The sequence below is a fragment of the Rhamphochromis longiceps genome, linkage group LG20 (assembly GCF_057381845.1).
Source record: "Rhamphochromis longiceps isolate RC_006_pf linkage group LG20, R_longiceps_female_GT1.1, whole genome shotgun sequence".
Lineage (NCBI taxonomy): Eukaryota > Metazoa > Chordata > Actinopteri > Cichliformes > Cichlidae > Rhamphochromis > Rhamphochromis longiceps.
The window spans coordinates 24,098,088-24,125,925 of NC_140576.1; the positions used below are offsets into that span (position 1 = coordinate 24,098,088).

At 38.4% G+C, this 27,838-nt stretch overlaps 1 protein-coding gene across 1 annotated transcript; it reads left to right on the top strand.

The window, feature by feature from the left end:
• The first annotated feature begins 5,564 nt into the window (after positions 1-5,564).
• Positions 5,565-27,827, top strand: gls2a (glutaminase 2a (liver, mitochondrial)). Its single transcript, XM_085392778.1, has 18 exons — positions 5,565-5,908; positions 7,532-7,619; positions 9,363-9,484; positions 13,366-13,495; positions 13,582-13,661; positions 13,805-13,968; positions 14,789-14,847; positions 16,650-16,682; positions 16,780-16,838; positions 16,923-16,989; positions 17,106-17,156; positions 18,981-19,157; positions 19,271-19,402; positions 19,583-19,681; positions 22,924-22,985; positions 24,159-24,235; positions 24,405-24,468; positions 24,564-27,827. The coding sequence occupies exons 1-18, from the start codon at positions 5,697-5,699 to the stop codon at positions 24,718-24,720; spliced, it is 1,833 nt and encodes a 610-aa protein (XP_085248904.1). The 5' UTR covers positions 5,565-5,696; the 3' UTR covers positions 24,721-27,827.
• Positions 27,828-27,838: the final 11 nt, after the last annotated feature.

Sequence of the window (27,838 nt, forward strand, 5' to 3'; positions counted from 1 at the left end):
AACAAAGACATTTCAGGAATTTAACGGTCCAGCTGAACCAATAATCACCAGTCTTTAACACAAGAAGGAGTACACAGTGCCACTCTGCACTAACTCTATCCACTGTGGTGTCAAGTCAATGTTGCTGTGTCACACAGAGAAAGATGTGGTGAAGCTTCATTGGTTACTTGGAAAATAACTCTGAGTCTTTTATATTACATCTTCTAAATAACCCTCAAATCATAATCATAGACAACAAACTCCAGTGATAAAACTATAAATATCAAGTGTTTATGCAATGCCAGGAGAAGCAACACTGGTGGTTTAGAGAAATTACTGCCACCATTTACAGCATCCAACAAGTGCTGAGTATGTATAACCTCCAAACACGAATGCAGAAGAGAGCTGTGTAGCAATCATTTGACATTCATCAGTGTTGCATTGATATAGCTCTCTTTAAACTCATGTTACAGGAATAGCGCTGATTTCCAGCACAATTTCAGTTACAGATCTGTTTCAAAGTACAGCAGGAATACTGAGCCCAGTTCAGCCCTACACATGCCTTTTCTCTGGTGCTCTGACTGTATATAGCCTCCTGCCGTCTCCCAGCCCACACAATAGGCCTCTGTGTGCACGGCCCGCGGAATGCTGCGAGATGGCAGGGCAGTGGGATAGCTACATGGTGAGGATGGGGGTTGGAGGGTGAGGAAGGGTGTGGGTGCTCGGAGGATGAAAACTGGGAGGGGTTGGTTTTGGGGTAGGGGAAAGGGAAGGGGAAGAGATGGTAAGGAAGGCGGAAGGTGGTGGTGATGGGGGACTGATCTTTCAGTACTGTACGGGTGCACTGAGGCTCCTGGGGTCTAGAGGGTGTCTAGGTTTCAGCACAGTGACCGTAAGAGAGGGGGTGGATGTAGCCCTGTGTACAGGCAAAGTGGTGATAATTAGCACCCACCTAGGGCAGAAGAGAGTATGAACAGGCCCTATTCACAACATATCTTGTCCCTCATTTGGTTGTGAAGAACACATAAGATAGTAGTGGCTGCAAGAAACTCCGCTTTAATGTTTCTGCCATTGTTGAGACTAAAGGATGCCAAATTTCAATGAGGAGGAAAAACATATGCAGCAAAAATTCAGTTGTCCTACATGGCTATAACGCTCATTACATACCTGATTTTGTCTCGTTGGGGTGGAATGTGTAGCTTTACCGGTGCCACAGAAAGGGTCATGTTTCTACTAACAAAGATTTGCTGTGCACTGGCCACTTTGGGTCAATTAAGATCCAACCTGTCAACCTCAGACTTGACTCAGTTTTTAATAGTTCAAGTTCTTCTTTGTAGCTGACCAGTTGTGTGCTTATGCACCAACTCTTGAATACTGAGATGTTCACATCCCCAGTGTGCATTATAATTTACCAGTGCACTTCATAAAGACCTTAATGTATAGCATTTAAGCTTACATGTGAGTTAAAGTTACCACAATAATCTTTATCTTGTTTTTACTTCATCTGAGACTTACAGACAGGGTTTTAGTCTGTGCACACTGAACCAGCGTTTCAACCTTTGTCATGAGTTAGTAGAGAGAATAAGAAATTCAATCAGAAATTTTAGAGAGGAATGAGGAATTTCTGCGATTCATGAAATCTGTAAAAATGTCTATAGAAACTGCAATACGTCCCCACAAATCACTGGAGTCTAACATCTAGGCCAGTGGTATCAAACCTGCAACTTTTTTACCCGTCGTTAATGGTTCCCTTTGATATTGACAAAAAACTAGATGACTGAAAATTGCGGTCTTATTTTTGTTGAACCTCATTAGTGGTGGTTAGCATAGAAGGACAGACCTACATGGCTCATATCAAGCCCCTCCAGCTGTGTACTATTAATCTAAATAAATGAATAAAGTCATTAAGAATTGAACATGAACAAACTTGGCCTTGTTTTACCGCTGGCTTACTGATATGCCAGATTGGCTGCTGGACTTTGGTTGAAGTCAAACGTTCCTATCTCTTGTTTACTTTTTGCTATATTCAAAGCTAGTAAGCTACTAATAATTTTATTTCATATCAGTATAGACATCCATTAAAGTGATTCATTTGTACATTGAACTAGTGACAAATGAACATATGGACATATGAACTTCTGTATGTTGCTATAGTAATTCAATTTAATTTAATTTATATAGGGCCACTTCACAACAACAGTCACCTCAAAGCACTTTGTATTTAAAGGTAAAGGCCCTATGATAATACAGGGAAACCCCAACAAACAGACGATCCCTGTGAGCAAGCACTTTGTGACTGTAGGAAGGAAAACTCCCTTTCTCCAGGAAGAAAGCTCCAGCAGAACGAGGCTTTGGTAGAGGCAGCCATCAGCCACAACCTGAGGGTGAGGAGAGGAAGACAGGACAAAGGTAGACTGTGGAAAAGAGCCAGAGTTTAATAATAACAGTGAGTGAAAATATGTAAGTGAAGAAGAAACGGTCAATGCATCAGGGAGGGTACAGTGTCATAATAAGCTTTGTCAAAAAGTATGCTTATTATTAAAGGTTAGAGCTCAAGGTGAACAGTTATAGTTACAGATTTAAAAGACAGGCTCTGATTTGTTCAAGTCTGATTGAATAATGCTGTAATCAAACATCATACCCATACTGGACTTTTAGTAATCTCTTCTTAATGTGATGCGGCCAATAAGCTAACAGGAGGCTGAATTAAATAAAATCCTCACTTTGCATTACTATTCCAACAGCGTAGCTTGATAAGGACACAAACCCCAGAGAAACACAAAAAAGGAATTTCAAATTAAAAGGATAGTCAGTTTTAATTATAGCCACCAGATACATCTGATCAAGCCTCAGTTAAACATAAGCTGGTAGTTTTTGTACAGACCAAAGACTGCGATTGATTTTGGTCACCACAGAGAGAAAGAATATTACAATGAAAGAAAAAAAAAACAGTTTCAACTTAGATATCTTTTTAATGAGTATTATGCTCACTACAACATCCCGGGGTGTTACTGCTGCCACTTTGGGGGCAATATTATGACAGACAGACGAGCAACAGATATGACAAGACATCCTATGATACTGGATTGGATGGTTAGGATAAGTCTCCAGGAAATGAATGTATTATAATTCAGTTTTATGCCCTCTATGTGTGTGTGTGTGTGTGTGTGTGTGTGTGTGTGTGTGTGTGTGTGTGTGTGTGTGTGTGTGTGTGTGTGTGTGTGTGTGTGTGTGTGTGTGTGTCGCTATGTGGGTAAGACTCAATTTAGAGAAGAGATGGAATTCCTTACACCCTGGGTGGCACAGGGATAATGGCCCTTATCCTTTCATTTGAGAGATGCATTAAACGATGCATTAAATCTCTACAAGGTTTCAATAGTTTCTAATGAGGAGCTTTATTTCACAATGTGCTATACCTATTTAATACCTCTTCCTAATATCATATTATTGCCATGCAGGCGGTGTAGGAGGCTTTGAGTTTAACAGGAACTGGAAATGGATTAAATTAAGGCGTTTTACATCCTTTGTTTCTGGGGTAATATCCGAACAAGAGTGGTGTGTGGTAGCATGAGTAAAATGTGTTTCAGGGCTTGGACGGTTTTGAGTGATTCAGGAAAATAAGCATGCCCCAATCCAGTGAAAATGGCAGTGTAATTGGTAATGTGGTGAGGACAGGCTGATAATGAGGATTTCCCAGGGCTTTAAATTAGCCTTGAACTAATAGATATCTCCTACCCTGTTAATTACCACACTTTTTTGTATGAACTACCTCTACACAATTCACTTTGACGAAACAGCTATAACCAACATCTTTCTCTAGCTCTTTCTATGTTCTTATATAGCAGCCTTTATTCTATATTTGTTGTTTTGATCCAGAGTATCCTAACAATTGTTCCAATCACATTTCACCTTTTTTCCTCCCTAAGGTACTTAAAAACGTCTGTCCAAAGTGGCCTCTATTGCAAGGCTTTAGCCAGACCTCCAGATTACTAAGATGGAATCAAAGCTCCAGAGCCGGTAAGTTTCTTTTCCTGTGTGAGGTGGAGGGGGAAAGAGGTTAAGTTTGTGCAGGCTTGGTGAGTGCAGTGAGGGGGGTTTTCTCACACAACACGGAGGATGAAGGGACAAAGGTGGCATTCATTGGCCCAGGAATGGAAAACATTTTCTGCTGAAAACAGAGAAGCTACAACCGGCAGAGGTAGCACAGAGGGACCATGGGTTAGCATATACTTCTTTAGAGAACTGATATGGCTGGAAATGCGAAGGAGAAGGCCATTCCTAGCAAGGCCTTGTTTATTTGGTAATAAAGATAATATCTTGTCCCTTTAGTCTACAATTAAAGTGTTACTGCACAGTTTGAAAGCGTGAGAAAGACTGTATTTCAATGATTTGATTGCCTTAATAATAAATAGATAAATATGAATAGATAAAAATAGAAAATATACATATTTTCATGTGATGTCTGCAATTCGGAAGAATCCTCCACTACGATGAGAAATAGTTTTACTAAGGAGTAAAAGTTTTGGTGATACTCTTCAGTGAACATCTCACATAGCAGCTGAGATCAAAGACAGGAAGCCAAGTCCAAAACTCAAAAAAATAAGAAGGGATCTTTTTAAAGTGTCTTTGAAGCACCAGGAAACATGCTGAGAAACCCTCTGGAGAGGAAAGATCTCACTGTGATGTGTACTCAGTAAAACTACAGAGTTAGAGAGGGGAAACTGACCTGAGTTGAAGGTCCTGGAGTGAGTACGCCACCTAGCGGACAGGACCGTAAGATTTCAGTCCATGAGCGTGGGAAACTCACCAGGTGGTGTCACTATGTCACAACACTAGAAAATACCGTAGCGACAACCTGACTGCAACCTTACAGGAAGTATGTAGGAGACAAACACAACACAGTTGGTCATTTACATCAGTCCATATTTACATATCATGACTAATAGAAGAGCCAGTTGTCCTACTGACGCATTTATAATGAAACACTGCCTATATTCTTCATATAAAATGTGGAAAACACTGTTATTGTTGTTGTTGTTGTTGTTAAACACTATCATCACCAACATTATTATTAGTAATAATAAAAACAAAAATAACAGTTTAATAGGAGAAATATATGTAAGATTTTGCATAAACAATCAAATATGAATTCAATATTAGGCATTGGATATTGGATGTGTTATTCATGCAGTAAGAAACAAACCATTTTAGATTGTTTTCTGTAAGTTATTTATATATATATATATATATATATATATATATATGCCTAAAAACGAAAGCAAAGCTTGTTTATGAGCTCATTTCAGGTTTTAACTCCATTTAATCTCAATTTATAAATATTTTTGGATGGTCAATGGAGGGGGAAAATATAAATCCCTGAAAAGTATAGAGAATATATCTTTTTCTCTTTTTTTCTTTTGTTTAAATGGAAGTGATTTAACTTTGGCCGAAATTACATCAGTTTCATGTCGATAGGTACTGGTTGTTGACCCCACCATGCTGCCGGTGTTGTGCCAAAGTACTTTGGCACAACACCGGTGTCACAGCCCCGCCCCGGAGCAACAGCCTCTACTTGATCCCGTCTGTAAGACAGCTGCTGCTATTAAAGCTCCGAGGACCAAGGAGCGCAGGTCACAGATATCTCTCAAGATCAGCTACTGGAGGAAAGAAAAAAAAAACTACTTTGAATTATTAAACGCTGAGCCCTACTTATCACAATGCATTGCCTGAAAAGTCTGAGGACAGCTAACCCGGGAATCCTGCAGCTATTTAAAAATGCAGGGATCTTTGCTAGAGTTGGAGCTGACAGCATGGTTTTGTCCAGGACTCAGCAACCTGTTCTTCTCCCCTGCTGGGCAGCAGCATCACCCCACACCCACAGAGCCTATCATCACCAGCAGGGCCCTGATGTGGACCAAGGACACACCAAGTAGGTCACAGAAGACTGTCATCATTAATTAGTCAAAAAATCATTCAGTACTTTTATTTTTACTACAGTACTCTCACAATAAGAGTAATAATTCTACTAGCATTAGCTGCTTAAGTCCCCCTCATTATTCAAGCTTGTAGTAACAGGTGGCCACACTAACTAAAGTAAAATTTGTCAGAAAAGTTTCTTATTTTGTGGTAAATAGTCTTACCTTTTATGTAAAGCTGGGAAGATTCACCAATGAAGTCTGTAAGATGTAAAACTGCAGCTTGCAGGCAGCTAATGTTTGCTAATAGCTGGAAAAAAATGTTGGTTTGCTTTTGTCCAGAGGTTAATAAAAGCAATTAAACACATGCATGGAAAGCAAACTTTGACAAAACAGTTGTACTACTAACAATACGGCAGTGTGCCAGGTCAAGAAACAATATAACATCTGCTTCCCACAAAACTACACTGAAGGCTATTTTGAAACTTTTGTCGGTGTGGTTACTACATCAGGAGGCTTTAATGCAGGCTAACTGAGACTGGGGTTCCTATTTGACATGACCCGTATCCTAAACTAAAATTATACATTTTTAAACAATAAAAGCTAAACTGAAATGAGCAAACCCAATACATTAAAAAAAAAAAAAATGTAAAAAAATACATATAAAGCTAGGCTACCATAACACATATTGTGTTTAATTAGCAGGCCATCACTCTGCCTGGTCCCCTTTTTCCTCTTTATGCTGTTCACATTTTCACTGTTTCAAATTTTTAAATATGTTGATTTGATGCTTTTCACTTACCTTCAGTGATTTAAGTAAGGAATGTATAGCGAGTAACTAAATATCTCTAATTTGGGCTCCTGGTCAAACAAAACAAGAATCTCTGTGTATACAAAAAAGTAATTTGTAGATTAAATAATAAGTATTTGCTAGTGATAAAAGTTACTCAATTGAGAAATATGGCATAATTGAGGCACTGAATTCATATTATTTGATATAACAGTATTTTTTATTTAATTGGCACCAAATTACTTGCCAGACTTAAAGCAGTTAATTTCCTTCTTTATTCTGCTAATTGCCTAAACACAGACACATTAAAAGTGCAGTGATTAACACTATATTAAAGTGCATATTCTGTAAATCTCAAGTGATCACTATTATGTATATAATTACAGCAGGAAAGATGCAAAAATTGCTGTAAAAAGGAGTGACACCATTATCAATCTTAAAATGACTATGGTGCTGTTACTTTGGGTTCTTTGGAAACTGATTCAGTCACCCTTGCTAACTCTATAACACTTCATGACAAGCAGGTTAATTGTTTTGCCCTTCTTATAGATGAAAATTGATAAGTTCAATTATATTTTAAAATATCTGTCTGCATATTAATTGTATGCAACACTCCAAAAACTACACTGTATATTTTATGTAGATTTTTTTTAAAAATATACATGTAGTTAAGCCTTCTCTAAAACAAAGTTTATGTTAGGATCAAAGTAGATCACTGGAAAAATGCCAGTATTTACACTAGCTTTATGTTGACATAAACTTTGACTCATTGCTCAAGTTCTGACATTGAAGCTTGTCCACATTTAAACATCAAAACCTATTGCGTGTGTGTTTTTTGTTTTTATAGAAGCAGGTTGATGTCCAGCATGGAGGACCTGCTTTTCTACACCATCACTGATGGCAAAGAGATGATCCCTCTCTCCCAGTTCATCTCTGTACGTCAGCAGCACATTTACACTTCCTCTGTCACACTGAGCACTGTTTTGGCTTTTCATGGCCCATGTGAACATACACAAACACACTCGACTACATCGTTGACTTTAACCAAATCACCCTTGGCAGTGCCATGTTATCCCACAACAGGAATCCAGAGTATCTCCACCTGACTGAGGAGTCCAGTTTAAAAAGTGTCTAGGGACTTTCTTATGCAATAGGACTATATATAGTAGCTGTGGCACTAAGGACCAAAGTAATTAGAATCAGAGAGCAATATTAATTGTTCACATTAATTTTTAATTATTATTTTGCCTTTAATTACAACAGGACTTTACAGTTGAGATGTTGTACTGGTCGATTTAATAATATTAGTAGATTAAAGGAATTTAATTTAGGAACCAGCACCTACTATTTCCTTACTTAATCTTAGGAGCATTATGAGGTTCCTGTCAGATACATGAGGTCCCACTAAGCTCACACATTCAAAAAAGTCATGCTTCTATGAACAGATATGAACCTTTTCATATCTTAAAAGTCTCACAAGAGCTCAGGTTACTGAGAAGTAGAACATAGACTTAGAGCATAGAACATAAACTCGGAGTCTTTTTCCCTTTTCTCCTGTGATGGGACATGTTATACAGACAGCTGGTGACTGCGGTGTCTATGACGACTCAGTCTTTTTAAAACAGAACGTACATTAAGAAGGAGAGACGTGTGTCAACACAGGTGACAGCACAAATGACTTGGTGTGTTTGTAGAGGTTACTGGAGCGGAGATGGAACGGGAAAGTGGTACTCGGTGTCCCTGCAATGGAAATAACAACTGCAAAACACATTGACCCTCAGGGTGTCATAAAACACTGGAAACCTAAAGCAGGTGATCTAAAAAAGGCAGAGTCAGGACTTTGAGTGCAGTCAAATAGTTACATTTGCTTAGAAAGGTTTCTAAGTGAGTAAAGTGACCCAGAAGTATATGCATGGCAGCCATAATTAGAGATGTTTGAAATTTCTAAATACTAAAAAAGCTACTTTGGTTCTTCCTTTACTTCCTTCTTTAGCAAAGGATACACTGGGCCATCATTTGTGAATGAAAAGGAGATAATTGTGTGTGATGATGAACAGCTTGTAAAAATTAATTATAAGTGTGTTTTCCACTGACCCAATTTTTTCTTCTTTTTTATTTTTTATTTTCAACAAGCTGTTAAATGCACAACTGAACGTCATGTTGCTGTTAAAAAAACAATCTGCTTCATTTAAAAGCTGTTGCCTTTCGCTAACATATATTTATAAAAAGTTCTGTCTGTTGTGCTCACAAACCCAACCCTCAAACAGTCAACTGAAGGGCTCGACTCTAAAATAGACTCAGGAACACTACAACAGTCTAATTTCAGCACTTCCTGCAAGAGCATGTTTGGAGCCGCGTGCTTGCTTACAGAATTACTTACCAGTCAAAAGGTGTCTCACTGGTCAGGAGGGTTGTACACATGGTGTCCCCAAAATAGACCCACATACAGCGGCTGTCACTGTGACTTGCGAGAGGGATTCCAGTGATCTGGTCTATGCCTGTATTTCCGCCTCTCTCCCTTGTGGCAACACCTGAAGCTTTGCAGCTCTTTCACTGTACATGTCCTTGACACATGTTTAATATTCTTACATAAAAAGCTTTTTCAGTGTGTGAAAGAATATGTCAGTAGGTCACTCCCTTCTTTTCTCCCTTGTGCTTCTTATTTCCCTTCTCTGCAGGCTTTAAGAAAAACAGGCTTGTTAACATCTGACCCTCGGCTACGCGATTGTGTCCATCAGATGCGACAATCCACCCGTGACTCCATTGGGATAGTCATGATGGATAAGAAACTTTTCAGAAGGTGAAAAACATTGTGTATAGTGATGTAATAATAATAGATTGCATTTATATAGTGCTTTTCGAGACCCTCGAAGCACTTTACAATTCCACCATTCATTCACTCACTGGTGGCAAGCTACAGTTGTAGCCACAGCTGCCCTGGGGCAGACTGACAGAAGCGAGGCTGCCATCGGCCCCTCTGGCCGTCACCAGTAGGCGACGACCGAGACTGTCCAAGCTGGGGCTCGAACTGGCAACCTTCTGATTACAAGACAAACTGCCAACTCTTGAGCAACGATCGCCAAACTGATTTCGTTTGGGGACACAGTTGCTGAATACTTGAAAACTAGTCAGAAGACCTTGAGTGAAATATATTTAATTATAATCTTTCAAATAAAGATTGAGTAAATGGGAGGAAAATGATGAAGTTTGGTTGAGTTTTCACATGAGTGTTTGTTAGTGATCTGTGATCAGTGCTATTTGAGTCCAAGGGCCTGACAGAGACGGGCGTTTTATGGCTGACAGCTGCAGCTAACAAAATTCACGTGCATGCATGCCAGCCAAAGCAGTGGAGTGTGCTGGAAGACAGGGGGTCTCTGGGGCTGTTAATGAAAGGGCATCATTCTGGTTTGGCTCCAGACTGTGGCAATTACATTAGCAGGCCCAACAGATCCGTAAGTGCTATGCAGGCTGCTGACCAGACATATCATTTCATAGCAGACTTGTGTAATTCACTCGCTCTCTTCCTTTGGCCTGGAACAGCACAGGGTTAAATAGTCTGACTATCTCTGTTAAAATTAATTGGTCATTTCTGATTTTCTGTGCTTGTTTTCTAAAATTTGTGAGGTCATCTGTTCCTGAAGAACACTCAAGAGCATACTATAAATATGCTACTAGAAACGGAGAGAGCTAGCTTTTATTTTTTTTAAAGATATGACCCGTATGAATAATGGAAGCTCTCTCCACTCTCTTTTCCTGGTGTCCCAAACCTCACGTTAGCATCGTCTTGGATTAGTGAGGCCTCTGGGCCCAGATATTTTAGTTCAGAGCTGTGACAGAATGTGCATACCTTTCCTTGAGAGCATACTGCATTGCTGAGCAGTTAACACACACAGCAATGGAAATCTATAATAACTACTGGATGAGTTGGTATGGGCAGGTTTGTTTACCCTTTTAGCTAAATGTCAGTTGGCCTGAAACGGGTTACTTTGAAGCCTGCGTGTTGAAGATTTCAATTATTGATTGATGTTTTAGTTATATAAACAATTTTTCAGGCACCACCTTTCTCAATAACTTCAGGATTTTCCGCTTGGATCAAAGAAGCTAAAGAAAATGTCTGGACTCCTTTTCTTTGAAAAAAGCCAAAGGTTTATCTTGTAAAGCCAAGTGTATCATTTTTTTGAGACTTTTACATCATCAATGAGTTTTTCTTTTCTGCAATAAAACAAAATTGCAAAAAAAGCCAAACGTAACAAATATTATACTCATTTGATGAACTAAAATATATGCAAATTAATGTTATTTAAGTTTCAATAAATGCTTTATTTCATGGTTCAGGTTTTTAAGGGTTTAAGGTTGGACGCTCATATTACAGAGGAGTGTTTTGACTAATTCTCAAAAACGGTTATGTAGTAATACAACTACATATAACTCAGAGTAAACTACTTAATATAACTTTTAGCTTAAAGGTGCAATCAGCCATTCTGATGTATAAGCCATTCAGTTTATACAGTACTGTGCAAAAAGTCTTGAGTCAGTCCAATCGTTAACCTTTTTCAGAGGAATTGTTTCTTTGCCATTTGACTTATAAATCATGCAAGGCTCAAGTAATGAACTAGTGTTGAGTGTACACATAACAACCCATAATAAATAAAGATTTTACTGTTACTAGCAGCAAAAGCTAATCGTTTCTTCATATTTCTTTAGATTAATCCTTGAAAAATGCTAATGATAACAGTTTGATTGGCCTAAGATAGTGTTTTTGCACCAACTAGGTGATTCCCAAAGACTTTTTGTAGAAAATATAAGCATGTACAGTGCATAGTGTGCTCTTAAAAATTTTTTTTAAGGGAACTGGAAATATGGAGTACAAAAGAAGAAGTAGGAGGCATGAAAAACTATCTGCAAAAGATGAACCGTATCTGAAATTCATGTCCTTAAGAAATGGGAGAGAAATCCAACAAAGACCTGATACGAGACATGATGGATGGATCTGGACCTTCAGTTGATCCATCTGCTGTTCACTGAAGCTGCCGTGAAGAAACATTCTTAAGAAAGGTGCATTTGTAGTTCAAATCACTGTCATGGGAAGGTCATTAGAAAACTACAAAAGTGAATGGTGTGTTTCAAAACACAGCAGAGTCTCTGTCATGGCTGAAAACACCACTGGCTGAAATGAGATTGCATTTCAGCCAGTGGTGTTGAGGATCTTGAAAACTGATTTAATTATGAACTCAGAAAAGTCACATTGTGATGCAATACTATCTACAAAGTGTCTCACGGGCAACAGCTTCATAACAACATTCCCCAAAACACCGTCAGTGCAGTAAAAGCATACCTGAATATGAAACACAATAAAACGCTATTAGTCACAGGTTGGCCAAGAAGACTGGATAACTATTTCTGAAGACTACTTAAAGAAGTTAAAGCAAAAGCTTGCCTCAGAGAGTTCAGGCTATGTGAAAGAATAGACCGATAGCTACTTTATTGATCCTTACAAGGGAAGTTGTTGTCTTACAGTAACAGGTTAAGAATGAAAAATAGTGCAGTCTACAATTTGCCTTGCTGACATTGAAAAGGAGGTGATTTCTTCCAGACCTCTCCACAAAGTTCCTCACCAGCTTCCTGCACTCAAGCTACTGCTTAATACACGCAAGGTGCTGATCTCAAATATTGGCTTTCAAGCTTATTTAGAATTGCAGAAACTCTGTTTTTTGCCTTACGTGCTGTAGCTTGATTTGTTTGCAAGTTTCAGTAAAATCCTGCACATATTTTTCCCTTTTTTTTTTCTTTTTTTTTTTTCTTTTTTAAGCAAAATGCCAAGACATGAGTGAAAGCTCAATACCTTTGCACAGTATTATATGGCTCCATTTGAGGACCTGCTAGCTGTACAGCTCTTTGTTTGATTAATCGTCCTGAGAGTCACTCTGAAACAATATCCTAGACCAAGACCGCAGTCATCAAAAACCTCACAAAGCTCCACCTCTCCACCAAATTTCATTAAATTTAACTTAGTACTTTAATCACGTAGCTCGTCTCGACTTGGCTTAGCGAAGTACCCAAGAGGCCCTGTAATTGTTAATTGTTTATGATTGGTGTCTGCTGTTCAGCGTTTTCTGTTGTCTTACGTGTGAAGCTGAGGTGTAGTTGCTTGCCTGTCTCACATCACAAAGAATACGTCTGATATTAATAATCCAAGTAAGCCAATATTTCCCACAATTTCTGCTGTAACTTAACACAGCAGAGTCAAAGGGATTTTATTTGTTTATGAAAACATCTCAGTCTCCATTACACTTTATTACATGGGATAAAAGTCCTGTTTTATCACACTGGTGTGAATAATAAAATTTATTAAATCCATTAGTCTGGTTCAGTTGTGGGAATTGTACATGCTGCATTTCTGTCACATTGACACGGCTCCCTGGCACAGAACCATCTTTGCATTAATATATATAATGTCTTTTAACTGTAAAGGGTCATAATGTCTGCCATGAAAACACTGATCGGTACCTGGATTTACTCACTGAAAGGCTTTTATTTGGCTCCTCCTATTGAAGGGTGGTTTTATGGGCAGTGTTTTTGCTACAAAGTAGCTTCAGTGACAGTTAGGAATATCAAAATTTACTAATTAAAGCGCGCCTTTTAAGGGTTTCTTGACCTCATTGTAATTGTGTCCTTTCGTAGGTGTGTGGGCAACAACATCATGCTGCTGACTAAGGCTTTCAGAAAAAAATTTATCATCCCAGACTTTGAAAAGTTTGTCCACCAAATTGATACAATGTACGACAGTGCGCATCAGCAGGAGGGGGGACAGGTAAGTGCCAGACCAACACGCGTATTGATTTTAGCGTGTGCGTCATCATTTTTTAGCTCACTCACATGTTTCTTGTCTTTATGCAGGTGGCTGACTACATTCCACAGTTGGCTAAGTTCAGCCCTGACCTGTGGGGTGTATCTCTGTGCACAATCGACGGACAGAGGTGCAGTATCAGTTCCACTTGTTCTACGTCTTTCCATTCTCTAAACCTCCACCGTGTGTACTGCCTCACTAACACGCCTCCATTTTTATTTTATTTTTTATTTTATTTTATTTTTTTCTCCATTACATCCTCATGTCATGCAGACACTCTGTGGGTGACACCAAGGTTCCCTTCTGTCTGCAGTCATGTGTGAAGCCTCTGGAGTACGCCATCGCTGTGCACGAGTTTGGCAGTGAGCACGTTCACCAGTTTGTGGGCAAAGAGCCAAGTGGTCTCAAGTTCAACAAACTGTCCCTAAATGAGGAAGGCAAGTGATTTGCGTAAAGAACCCCATTTATGCTCCCTGCGATAATAACATGAGTCAGAGTTTACAAGAACATCTGTCCCTCCATTTTTTTCAAATGTCCAGACACTGCTGCACATATTATTCTGCCCGACCCAGCGATCAGCACGTGCGTGGTCTCTGTGAGGACATTATGTGGATGGGAACAACATTACTACGCAATTTCAGAATTGAAAACAAACAGTTATCTGTGTATTTAGCTGCAGTTAGAGGGTTTGATGGTTATTCCCACCTATTTCCAGTTAAGAACCACAGTTAACCTAATGTCCCAACAGAGTACCCAGAGTCAACCCACACAGGCTGTGTATTTTTTTGTTTGTTTTTATTTTGCTTATTATCTTTTTTCCATCACATTAAAGGAATGCCAAAAACATCCTGGAAATATTCTCTGAATGCAGAGAATATTTGCATTTTTAATGTTTCCATGTAATATTATGAATGAACATTTTCAAAGCATTATATTTATTATGTATATTGCAGTCAGAAATGCATTAAACTTCTAACCTAGAAATATTCCTTGAACATTCAATCGGAAACATCATTAGAGCTTGTAGGTATAACATTTACAAATGTTGTATGAAATTTTCCTGCCAGCTGGGTTACAATTAAAGTACCTGCTCATCTCTAAAGCCAGTTGGATTTTACTGCATGTCTTCAGTTCATTAGCCGTCGCTGCATCCTAAGCCCCCAAGATGAAATTTATTCTCCAGTCTCAGCAGTCTCAGTTTATTATTCTTGTGGTTAGGGGCAAATCAGTGATAACTTGCTCTCATTTCTTGTGCAGATAAACCACACAACCCCATGGTGAATGCTGGAGCTATTGTCATCAGTTCTTTAATTAAGGTAAAATCTAAGCCCTGAATACATTGATGTGATAATAGATGCTTACTGAATGCACATGTCTGTGTTTAAGAATATGCACATAAAATAACTACGTAGTTGTCGGTCATTATATGAGGTTGTTGGGGCAAAACAGAGGAGTCTCTTAGGAGGCAGCTGGACATGACCAAAAATAGGCTTTCCATTTTTAAACCCAGTCCTTATTAAATGTTTTCCCTTGAATTAGTACAGTGCAGCATAGTGTTCTGTAGCCTCTCCAGAGATTCACAGTTCAAAGGAGTAATCACCTGTTTAAAAGTCTGTACAAAGCAGGAGTGAAATAGGTTTTGCAAAAGATTTTTTCATAATGTATGGTTTCACTTGGGTTTTAGCTGCCGGCTCAACACGAGCTTGAAGTTGCCAAAAAAATAACTCTTTCAAAAAAATAGACAAACTCTTTTTTTATTCCTGTAGCCAGTGCATGAGTAGGGACGAGCCCTGTATGGTTTGCAATCTTATAAAATTTGCAGTCATTATGAAACCTGATTGTGCCACAGTTTGCAATCTGTGTGTGACCTAAGCAAGCAAATCCCTTTAGTGGTACTTTGGACGGTAGAATATTCAATATAAAGACAATTGTGAGCTAAATGTTGTGAACTAGTTTAGAAAATTGCTTTTTTCATGGGTATGAAGCGCTAAAGAAATACACAGCTGAAAGCCACAGATTGCTGGTTTCTTAAAGGTCAAACTATTGGTGATGTAATGTTATTTACAATGCAAAGTTCTAGAAAGCAACACTTTTATACCAAATAGGTTGAAGTTTACTGAACAAACTCCCTCCTGATGGATAACGTCAGCAACAGCCATGACATCCTTATCTATTGGCTGAGATTATATGCCCCCCATAGTGACTTATCTGTGATCTTTGCCTTTACTCCAAAACATACAGTCATATATGGTCGTAGAGGCTTTGCTTGTGTTGGTTTTTGAAGTCTGACAGCTGACTCTTATCATATGTGGGCCAAGTGCAGCTGCAAGGGAGGGGAATCGGTCTGGGGCGGACAACATGGCGTGTGCATGCTTGTGGCCAATTGTGGCCCCCAGAACTGAAGGTGTGTTAGCCAGCCTCACAGCTCAGTGTGTTTAGAGGGGGCAATACTTGTGTCAACATAGTTTATTCAGTGTATCTGCATATAGTTTATATTTACACTGAGGAGATTATATACTTAAAAAGCATTTATTTTAGACACAGAAAAGGAAATTAAAGGCTAAAACTACAAAGTATATAGAAGATGCAACATTTGTGCACATTCGGGAGTGCATAAATATTGCTAAGGTTTACATATCAAAGTTTAACATCAAACATCTGTATGTTTTGGTCAAAAATAATTTTTCATATTAGGTAGCACACCAGAGATAAATTCCCTTGAAAGACATAAAGCCTACTCTTTTAGTGGTCATGAGATTTAGTCCTCAGGTCTTTCCTTGAACTCAGTGATGTCTGCTATCATCCTTAACCTTTCGAGATAAGGCCATTAAATATGAATGTAGCGCCATCCCCTTTTGGTACCTCTACAACACGGTAATGATCATCTGCTGGTCCATGAAATTCAAGCACAACCATAAGCAGCCCTCACGTCACAGCGAGCACATTGCCACGAGGGCTGACACGCTCAAACACACCATGTGCACATCAGATATTGACACACACCCAAGATCAAAAGTATGCTTCAGTGTCAAAGCACTCAAACACTGCCATCTGTAGGGACTTACTGACTCTATTGAGCTGGCAACAGAAAGTTATTTTTCCTCTTCTCTTCTTACAGCCTCATTCAAATAAGGCTGAGAGGTTTGACTATGTAAGTAAATGTTTTATTTTTAGAAATTTTTATATCTAGTCCCTTTTTGGTATTTGTTCTTCCTGCTCAATGGTCTCTAAAAGTGATGTTACTGCAGGTGATGGAGTTCTTGAAAAGCATGGCTGGTACAGAGTATGTGGGCTTCAGCAATGCAACGTGAGTGGCCTGCTGCAAGAAATGTAAAAACTATTGTCATTTTGTGCCCTGAATGATGGTTTTCATATCGCTGTGTGCCGGCAGTTTCCAGTCAGAGAGGGAGACTGGTGACAGGAATTTTGCCATTGGGTATTACCTCAAAGAGAAAAAGGTGCGTTTATTATTTTTGGTGTTTTGCATACAATATTAATTACTTCAGGGGTTATTGAATTGAGGTTTTAAATTTAATTGAATAGTATATGCTGACTCTAATCTTATTCCTTGCAGTGCTTTCCTGAAAATGCAGATATGATTGCAGCTCTTGACTTTTACTTTCAGGTGAGATTGTCCTTTAAAGTTGTTGGAAACAATATTTTAGCATGTGTATGCTAGCAGAGCAGCTCCCTGTCAGTTGGTCCAACAATTTGATCCAGATTAAACACAACTGGATGGCGGCACCAGTCATGAATCTTTTTACCCCTTGTTCAAGTTTCCAATTGTCCAATAATCTATGACACTTTGCAAGTATTTAAATAAGTATCACTCCCACTAACCTCAGCTTTAATATTAATGTTTAGCTAAGTAAGCAGTGTAATTAGAAACCTCATGATTATTATAGGTCGATAATTTGCTGGACAGTGAAACTTCTTTTTCTAGGGCAAATCTACACTCTGCTACAGTTCACTGCCTCTGTTCATCACATCACAGTGAATTTTAAATCAAACTATCAATATGTGATTGAAGTACATACTTCCAGCTTTACTTCAAGGGGTTTTACAACAATTTTCCGTTAACTGTTAAGGTACTACAGACATTTTTATCAAAGCATGCTCTGTAGCGTTGAGATGATTGACTTGGCTACTGAAGATTATCCCATTTCTTTACGTTAAGAAACGTTTTGTTTGATTATGTAGCATTTTTGGGGGTCATTATCGATTTGCTCTATGTAGTGCTGTCATGCTGTTTTGCAGCATTTGGCTGAATCAGAACATAGCCCTCTACGCTTTTGCAGAATTTTGCAGGCTTGAGTGTTAGTTTTTTTTTTTGTTTTTTTTGGCAAAGTTTAGCCTTCCTGTTCTTGAGTGTCTCTTGGTTATAGACTTTGATTATGATATTCCTACCTCCTGCAAAATGTTTTTCTCCTGGTTAGATATTGTTAGTTGTCAATGTCATACTTTGCCTCTCCGAAACATGAAATGGGCATGCATGCAGAAGTTGCATTACCAGCAGGGGCAGATAATATATTTAAAGCCAAGAAGTCTGTAGTGAACCAAAAAAACCTATAAAGTACATTTCAGGGTCCTTAATGGTCAGAAACGATTAAGCTAGTTTCTTCTTTCGTCCTTCCTTCTGTCAGATTTTTTTATTTGGCCACTTCTAAAGTTTTGCCATCTCTGTGATAGGTTAATTTTGCTTTTTCAGCCAAATGATGGCCTCCCTCACTTGACAAGTCTGCAGCTCTCATATTTAAAATATCAGTAAAAAGCCATGAAATACCCATTCAACACTCACCCGACCCTGAAACTTGTCAGTGAATTGTTCAGTTGCTTTTAAGCTATTGAAAATCAGAGCCTATATATAAAAAAATTGTATTTACTAAAGAGTTATTGCAAGATTCTTGTAAAAAACCTTGAATTAAAGCTGAAGTTTGGTTTAAAATCCACTGTGGTGGTACACAGAGGCAAAACTACAGAAATTGTGTTTTTGACCAACAAATGACGGATCTAACTGTACCTGCTAAGCATCAGCGAAACATTAGCATTTAGCTATAAAATAAAACACCCTCATCTCTTACTGTCGATAGATTCGTCATAATAAGATCAAATTTTAATGTGCACCATGAAAAGTCAATCATGGCGACCAGAATTAACACCTGAAATTTACATGATTTAGCTAATTGATCTTTTTCTGTTATAGTTTACGGACTCATCTCTTAGCAGTCTTTACACACAATCTTTTCTGCATCAAGAAACTGACATAGTTGGCGACCAGCTGATCAAGAAAGTGAAGGGTTAAACACTAAAACTACTATAGAGCAAAATATTTCCCTCACAAGTTTCCACGTTGCAAAAGAAATCTGTAATGTAAGAATAATACAGTAAGAACAATATAGTCCAATTCTGTGAGTATTTAATCTTTTTTTTTTTTTCTCTTAAACTCCAGCTGTGCTCCATAGAGGTAACCTGCGAGTCAGGAAGCGTCATGGCTGCCACGCTGGCAAATGGGGGTATTTGTCCAATCACAGGCAACCGCGTGCTGAGTGCCGAGGCAGTGCGCAACACCCTAAGTCTCATGCATTCGTGCGGCATGTATGACTTTTCTGGACAGTTTGCCTTCCAAGTGAGTCCCTGTACTGGAGGAAGAAAATTGATTTTTTTTTTTTTATCATAGAGTACTAATCATGAGATGTTTGCATCGAGATTTCAGATGTTTTGTTGGTTGTCCTTGTCTAGGTGGGCTTGCCGGCTAAATCTGGCGTTTCAGGTGCTGTACTGCTGGTGGTCCCCAATGTCATGGGTATGATGTGTTGGTCCCCACCATTAGATCGTCTTGGAAACAGTGTTCGTGGCATTCACTTCTGTCAGGTATGCTTCTTAAACATAATGACAGTTTTTTTTTTTTTAAGTCTTAAATATTTACATTTTGTAACAGAAGCTAAATGTTCATGTCTTCTTTGTGTTTTTATGATAAAAAGTTAAAGATCAAATTCACCACATGTTATGTATGTCATATTAATTATTGTCTTTTATTTGTTGATTCATCAGGATCTCGTGTCTTGCTTTAACTTCCACAATTACGACAACCTGAGGCATTTCACTAAGAAACACGACCCGAGGAGACGATTAGATGACGATGATGATCCAGTGAGTTTAGTGCAACAAGTGTAGCCAGTGCTTTCTTTTCAGGTGACTGACTAACTAAGGGTGTTTTCACACCGATAGTTTGCTTCCTCTGGTCTGGGGTCAGAGGATGAGTTTGTAAACTTTCCCATTTGGTTACTTCACAAAACTCACAGCGAACAAGCCAAATATGGACTTTCAGTCCTCTTATATTAGCCTAATGTATCTGTGGAAGGCGCAACAAAAGTAAATACAGGAAAGAGCTGACAAAAGTGGTTATCTGACCAAATATAAATAAAGCATCACACATCATCACATATTTGGAAGCAGTCAGTTGCCAACTTCTTAGTTTTGGTCTGCACCATGTTCACATCTGCACAAACAAACTGCACCGAAGAGAGAGGGAGAGAGAGAGAGAACCAGAGTTCAATGTAAGCAGTCTAAACAGCAGAGGGCAAGCCAAGTTTATTTATATAGCACAATTCAACAACAAGGTAATTCAAAGTGCTTTACAGAGACATTAAAAAACAAACAATAAAAAGCATGATTTAAAGTTGATTTAAAAAAAACAGTAGATAAAATCAGTAGTTAAAATATAAGTTTTGAAATTTAAGCTTAAAAGTGTGGATTTGGTGCTTTATTCAAATGCAGCTGAGAACAGGTGAGTCTTCAACCTGGATTTAAATAAACTGAGTGTTTCAGCTGATCTGAGGCTTTCTGGGAGTTTGTTCCAGATATAAGGAGCATAAAAGCTGAATGCAGCTTCTCCGTGTCTGGTTCTGACTCTGGGAACTGATAAAAGACCGGATCCAGATGACCTGAGGGATCTGGAAGGTTCATACTGGGTCAGGAGGTCACTGATGTATTTTGGTCCTAAACCATTTAGAGCTTTATAGACCAGCATCAGAACTTTAAAGTCTATCCTCTGACGGACAGGCAGCCAGTGTAAAGACCTCAGAGCTGGACTGATGTGGTCCACTTTTTTGGTCTTAGTGAGGACTCGAGCAGCAGAGTTCTGAATGAGCTGTAGTTGTCTGACTGATTTTTTTTTTTTTTTTTTTTTTTTTTTTTTTTTAGGTAGACCTGTAAAGATGCTGTTACAGTAATCAAGCCTGCTAAAGATGAATGCATGGACTAGTTTTTCCAGGTCCTGTTGAGACATCAGATCTTTTATCCTTGATATATTCTTGAGGTGATAGTAAGCTGATTTTGTTATTGTCTTAATGGGTTTTTCTAAGTTTAGGTCTGCATCCATCACTACACCCAAATTTCTCACCTGGTTTGTGGTTTTTAGATGTATAGATTGAAGTTCGCTGGTGACCTGTAATCGTTTTTCTTTGGCACCAAAGACTATTACCTCAGTTTTGTTTTTGTTTAGCTGGAGAAAATTGTGACATAACCAGTCATTAATTTCCTCAATGCATTTACCAAGAGCCTGTACAGGGCCTCGGTCTCCTGGTGACATTGTGATATATATTTGTGTGTCATCTGCATAGCTGTGGTAGTTTATTTTGTTGTTGTTTATAATCTGTGCCAGTGGGAGCATGTAAATGTTAAACAGAAGGGGTCCCAAGATGGAACCTTGGGGAACTCCACATGTGATACTTGTCTGCACAGATGTGAAGTTACCTATTGATGCAAAGTATTTCCTGTTTTTTAAGTATGTTTTGAACCAGTTTAGTACAGTTCCTGAAAGACCTGCCCAGTTCTCCAGTCGTTTGAGTAATATGTTGTGGTCAACTGTATCAAATGCTGCACTGAGATCCAGCAAAACTAAGACTGACATTTTTCCACTGTCTGTATTCAGACATAAAACCTGACTGGAAGGCATCATAGCAGTTATTCAGGTCTGACTCCAAAGTCTTTGAGACCTTTTTGAAAAAACTTGTTGGCAGGACATCTAAACGGCAAGAGGAGGTGTTCAGTTGACCTAAGATGTCCTCCAGGTCTTTGCTGTTAATAGGGTGAAACTGTTTGATGGTGTTTAAACAGTTTTTCAGTGGACACAGTACATATCCTGAATCTGCTGTTGATGTACCAATTGCTTGTCTAATCTTTTGGATTTTGTCTGTGAAGAATTTGGCGAAGTCATTGCAGGCCATGGTCGAATGGAGTTTAGCTGCCACTGACACAGGAGGGTTTGTTAGCCTGTCAACTGTAGAAAATAAGACCCGAGCATTATGACTGGTTTTGGTGATGATGTCAGAGAAGTAGGAACATGAATTACTAACAATATACTGGAGCCCTGTTATGCTCATTATCAAGGTTCATATTTGTAACCTTGGTCTCAAATAGAGTCCAAGGTTACAAGGATGAGGATAAATAGTTCTTATTTATCCACTCCATTAAACAAACAGATTTATCTCCCTTACCCGTCTCTTTAAATAAGCTTTCTTCTGATTGGCTGCTCTCAAAAACAGAAGGTTTGGACAGCAAGATCTGTGATTGTTTAAAGGTTTGATTGTTTAGCCTCCTAGGACCTGGCATCCACATATGTGGACATCACATTTTGGGTTATTTAGACCAAAATACTCAATTTTGCTCTACAAGGGCCTGATATCCACTTACGAGGACATTATACTGCTACTGTTCTATCGAAATTTTATATGAATATCCTCATATGTGGATCTCATTTTTTCTTAGAAACAAAGATTAGGTAAAGAAAAATCTGGCAATTCTTTGGGACCTGATGAACGTAAAAACAATCAGCCCAAATATCAAAGAGAAATTAAAAATGCATGCCATGGAAGAGTTCGGGTCTTAGGAGGTTAAAGGTGTTTAGAATGTACTCGTTTAACACTGTTAAAGCTGTGAGGTTTCTAACTACAACTCACTGCATGAAATACTAATTTGTGTAAACACTTTATACCACACATAGGATGTGGTATTTGCGTAATCACTCTTTCTGTATCGCTTCACATCACCTACAATGGACCAGTTTAAGTATTTAGGTGCCCGAGTTTTTCTCCTGTCTCCATTATTGTTGCGACCTTGTACACTTTTGATGAGTTGCATGATCTTGATTGTGACTGACTGGAACTGTTCTCAACCATCTGTGTTTGAGATGACATAATTAAGGACTCCCTTTCTTTGAGCCTAAAGGAGACAAAATGCATCTGAAACTAAGATTCTAGAGCAATCTGAAGGCTGAGCTTTAACATTATACAGATTGCCTTAATATGCAATACTTTGGCCATGTTTAGTATGAGCATCCAAAACAAAGCAGATACAACCACTCTCACAGTGTTTGTTGTTTGATCCATTAGAACAAGTCAGTGGTAAACCTGATGTTCGCAGCATACAATGGTGACGTCTCTGCTCTAAGAAGGTAAGTAAAACCTGGATATAATCGTTTTTTAGTTTTTACCAGAAACACATACACAACACAAACTGTTGTATGATGCATTCTTACATAAGCAGATTTTTGGGCATCAATGCAAATGCATTTTCCTTATAATGTGGCACCATTTAAAAGGAAACAACAGTGTCACATTGTTACAACAAAGAAATAATCACTTTTTGTGCTAAGTTTTCTTGTTGTCATACTAAATAAATACATTTTAACATACTGTATGTTAGAGGTGGGAATCACCATACATCCCACGATACGATATTATCACAATACTTAACGCACTATACGATATTATTGCGATTGTTTTTTTGGTTTTTTTTGTTTTGTTTTTAAATATCTGCGATATTCAGATTCTGTACATAAAGGTAAACTTTATCAATATTCATTTTATCTTATATCAAAGTCTTGCACTCAGTCTTTCTCTCATTTCAGTCAGTTTTGTTGACAAACTGAACGGTTTGTATTACAGTCTAGTCCAACTTAACTGAATGCAACCATCTGGTACAATTATAGCTATTCTGAACTATGCAATTTATGAAAACTATGCAGCCCATTCAGCAACTGAAGAATTTGAAAGTAAATTAAAACAAAATATAATTTAACATTAAATAAAAAAGTTTTAAACTTAATTAAAATAAAACATGTCTTAAATTAAAATAAGTAAACTGTCATGTTTATTGCTGCCAAAAAAAAAGTTAAATACATTTGGACAGTGAAGGAATGTCAGGATTCTTGCTCAGAAAAAGGATCAACATGCTCTGAAGTCAGAGCACAAAAACTTTTTTTGTAACAAAATAGCGATTTCTGCTGTCCCTGTATCGATACATTATTAGCAAACAAAATATCACGATACTACACAGTATCGATTTTCCCCCCCACCCCTACTGTATGTTAACAGTCTTTATGTCTAGCTAGCTTGTCTGCTGGCTGTAACAGACCTTTATGAGGCGGTATCAGTCTTCTTACCTAATTCTCCATAAAGAAAGGGAAAAAACATTAAAGAGCATGTTAGCTGCCATATAAATGTGATTTCATCATGTAACTGTTTCTCACATACCATGGTTTCTGACAGTTGTCCTTCACTGGAGTTACAATAACCTTTTCGTGTGCGTCTTATCTCGCCTTCCCGTGTCCTTGTTATCCCCCCAGGTTTGCCCTTTCGGCTGTGAACATGGAGCAGAGGGACTACGACTCTCGCACAGTGCTCCACATCGCTGCTGCAGAAGGTGACAATTTTCATTATTATTTCTTTCATTGTTGGAAAATCCTGGCTTCAACATTCAAAGAAGTCTAAATTGACTACAGCATGTTTAGTCTTCTGTTCTTTGGGCTCTGACGTTGGGCTTGCTGCATTATTTATTTTTTTTATTTTTTATTTTTTTCCTCTCTTTTCAGGTCAAGTGGAAGCTATAATCTTTCTAACCGAGATATGTAAAGTGAATCCTCACATGAAGGACAGGTAGGAATTTAAATTGTCCTCTCCTTCATTTGAAAGCGATAACACTAACTTTAAAAAAACCATTTATGTCCATTTTGTGCCCTGTTACTTGTTAGATGGGGGAATACACCTCTAGATGACGCCATGCAGTTTGGCCATGGAGTTGTTGTTTCGCTCCTGCAAGAGTACCAGCGTGTGTACGATGACATCGACTCACTGAGCAACACAGATGAGCAGAAAGCCGCATTTGATACGCTGAAGAGCATTGTTTAAATCTACTAGGGATCATGAGAGCTTGCAATGAAAATTAGTCTTTTTTTATTATGTAGCTGAGAGGAATGAAAGAGAAGTGAGACTGAGAGCAGTGATGAATGAATTAGTTCAACTTAAATGTGGTAGAAATGTTACGTGAGCATCGTCTCATAGACTGTGAAAAGCTGTATCTCTTTGCAGACAGAAGGTTTGTATCAGAAAAGCGCTATACAAACAAGCAATGTCAGGCTTGTGTGGAGAAAAATTACATTGATTTATATTGTGATTTGGACTGCGTTGAAACTTTAATGCTTTTTTTATGCTCAGCTTCCGATAGATAAATGAGATGTAAATATCTAAAGTGCTTATTTATTTTTAACACAGTGAGATGTTGTATCATCTGCCTTATTAGAGAGTAATTTAATCATAATAATAGGTTTATGCTTCTACTGAAATGACTGTAAATATGCCTAAAGCTGCTTTAATAATTATTCTACCTTGACAGGATATGATTCATAGTCATGGCAAAAAGAAGGGACATCCTCTTTAAATTATAAGGTTTTAATATCTTGTAGATAATTTCTGGAGTAGGACCACACCTCTATACACACCCCTTCTAGTTCTGTCTTTATATGACCCTTACCCCTACACTACAAGCTGTTTGTTCTTGATTTTGTCTCCCAGCCTTCCTCTCTTTTTCAGTTCATGCCCTCCTCATTTTTACCTTGGCATCTGCCCTGCTGCCAGTCCCATCTGAGGCCTTCCCCAAACCACAGTCTCAATTCATATTCACACCATCTGCCATTATCAACTTGAAATGCTGTAAAACCTAAATGTGATGTGGTTCCAGCTAGTGAAAGGACGTTATTAAAAAAAACTAAACAAAAAATCCAAAAGCTGTGTGTGGAAAAACTAAGTAGAGCCTCTCTGCAGCCATAGGAATTAAGGGGGTAAATGGCAGCCAAGCGCTGCTAAGTGCACTTAATTAACTGATGATCAGCAAGTTTGACCACCTTTTGTAAAAGCAGATGTTTAGATAGTTTGCAGGTGTGAAGCATTCAGGTGTGTTAACACAGTGCCAAGACTCTACAGGCCTCAGTTAGACAGTACAATTAGAAAATGACAGAAAATGTCTTGGAAAGGTTTCTAGGAGAAAGCTTCTTCTCCCTAAAAAGACCTTGTCAGCACAACTTCAGTTTGCAAAATTTAATCTGAACAACCCACAAATGTCCTTTGAGCACAACAGCAAAATGGAGATATTCGGTCCAAAAGCAAAGAGCTGTGTTTGGCAAAAAACCAAACACAGCATACCAGCACAAACCTCATACTAGCTTTTAAGCTGGATAATGTAGGGGTGATGATTTGTTAGTTTAGTAGTCAGAGGATCTGGGCATCCTGCAGTCATTGAGTCGACCATAAACTCCTCTGTATACCAAAGTGTTCCGATTCAAGTGTAAGGCCGTCAGTCTGACGGCTAAATGTCAGGTCACAAAACTGAAAAAAACAGAAAAGAATGAAGATGTTGCAATGATCCAAAGTCCAGAACTTAACACTGGTGTTCCAGCAGTTTCCAGTTCATGGCAGACTTGGTGGTTCCTGCATTCTTCCTGATCATCCTAACTAATTTCCCTTTATTTAAATGTGACAGTTTGGATCTTCTTCCTACCATTTGCAAAGTGGTGACACATCCAAATAACCTGTACTTGTGTACAGTTTGAACTTATGATCTTAGAAACTGCAGTTCTTTAGAAATGGCTCCAGATACCTTCCCAGTTTCTGTAAATCTGTGTTTCTCCTTCTTACAGCTTCACTGGGCTCTTTGGACTTTACCATTGTTCTGAGTATTGGTCAGTTCAATGAGTGCTGTCAAATAGACTGTATATCAATGACCAATCATGATCACTAAGGAGAAGTTAATAGGCCTTATGAAGTCAAGACACTGTAGTACATTAAGCAGTATATTTGACCCTGTGTGGATTAGAAATAATCCAAAATAACTTCAACTCGTGAATCCAGTTTTTGGATTTTAAAGTCATTAAAGATTTGTGCTGTATAGTTATTCCACCCTGAAAAAGAACAGTTGGAAGAAATCATTCATGCTCACAATGAGTGTTATGTAAACATCTGACCATAACTGTTCAAAAAAACCATACAACTGACGGGGGCTGTAATTTCTTTTTACCATGACTGTAGTTAATGTCTGAAACACTAAAAGTACCGTTTCAGTCAGTTTCATATCAGACTCCTGTATGTCCAAATTAGTCTTTATAGGAAACATGAGTAACCTATTTTTTTTTCCCTATTTTCCTGTGTACATGACCATGCAGTAATTTCTGATCATCTTTGTGCAGTTGTTTTGATTTCTTTCTCAGCCACAAGATGTTCAGAAAAGGTTTTGACATGCCACACTGTTCAAGTTTCTGCTGAAGTACGTCAGGCGGATTGTCCATGTTTCTCAAAACCAGGATGTTGATTATATGTGAAACATATAAAATGGGTATTAATGCCCATGAGAAACACTCTTCTTTGTCAAGGCTTCAGTTTACTCTGCTGATGGACTGTGATGTGATTTTGTTTTTCTTTTTTGCAGTTTGAAAAACACTTCTCATTGGATATTCTTGTCAAACAAATATCTGAATGTGTCAGGTGCTGGGAACAGTGTACATTTGGGCTGACACAATATGTGAATGTGAATATAAGCTGTGCACATATATGAATGCAAACTTGTGTTTTATCAGTATGCAGACCTGTGATGATTTCACTGCGCTTCATTTGCAACGTGAACTGTTTTCACACACATGAAGTCTGGAAAATGTTGGGATGATGTCCAGTTTCCTTTCTCAAATGCCGCATTCAACAGGAGAAAGTTCATGTCCTGACAGTTCTCACTTCTGGAAATATTCTGGTTTAAGTGAGGGTGCTTCCTGCACAGTCTCCTCATTCTAAAGAGGGATTGAATGACGAGCGTGACTGTGTTGTTGCTGAAAAGTTCATGTGTGAAAACTGCTTTACCTGCAATGAAAAAGCAGTTTCCTGATTTGTATTAAAGCCTTAAGGTCACTGTAAATGACAAACTGTTGTAAATAAAAGAATGTAGAGGCAGCATCAGTGAAGTTATTTTATTAAATTTGAGTGTGAA

Bases quoted from the DNA above. Each gene is read 5' to 3' on its own strand.
- gls2a (XM_085392778.1), top strand. From the start codon at position 5,697: ATGCATTGCCTGAAAAGTCTGAGGACAGCTAACCCGGGAATCCTGCAG. The intron at 16,990-17,105 runs GTGCGTTTATTA...TATTCCTTGCAG, and splicing joins ATTACCTCAAAGAGAAAAAG to TGCTTTCCTGAAAATGCAGA. The intron at 19,403-19,582 runs GTATGCTTCTTA...TTGATTCATCAG, and splicing joins GTGGCATTCACTTCTGTCAG to GATCTCGTGTCTTGCTTTAA.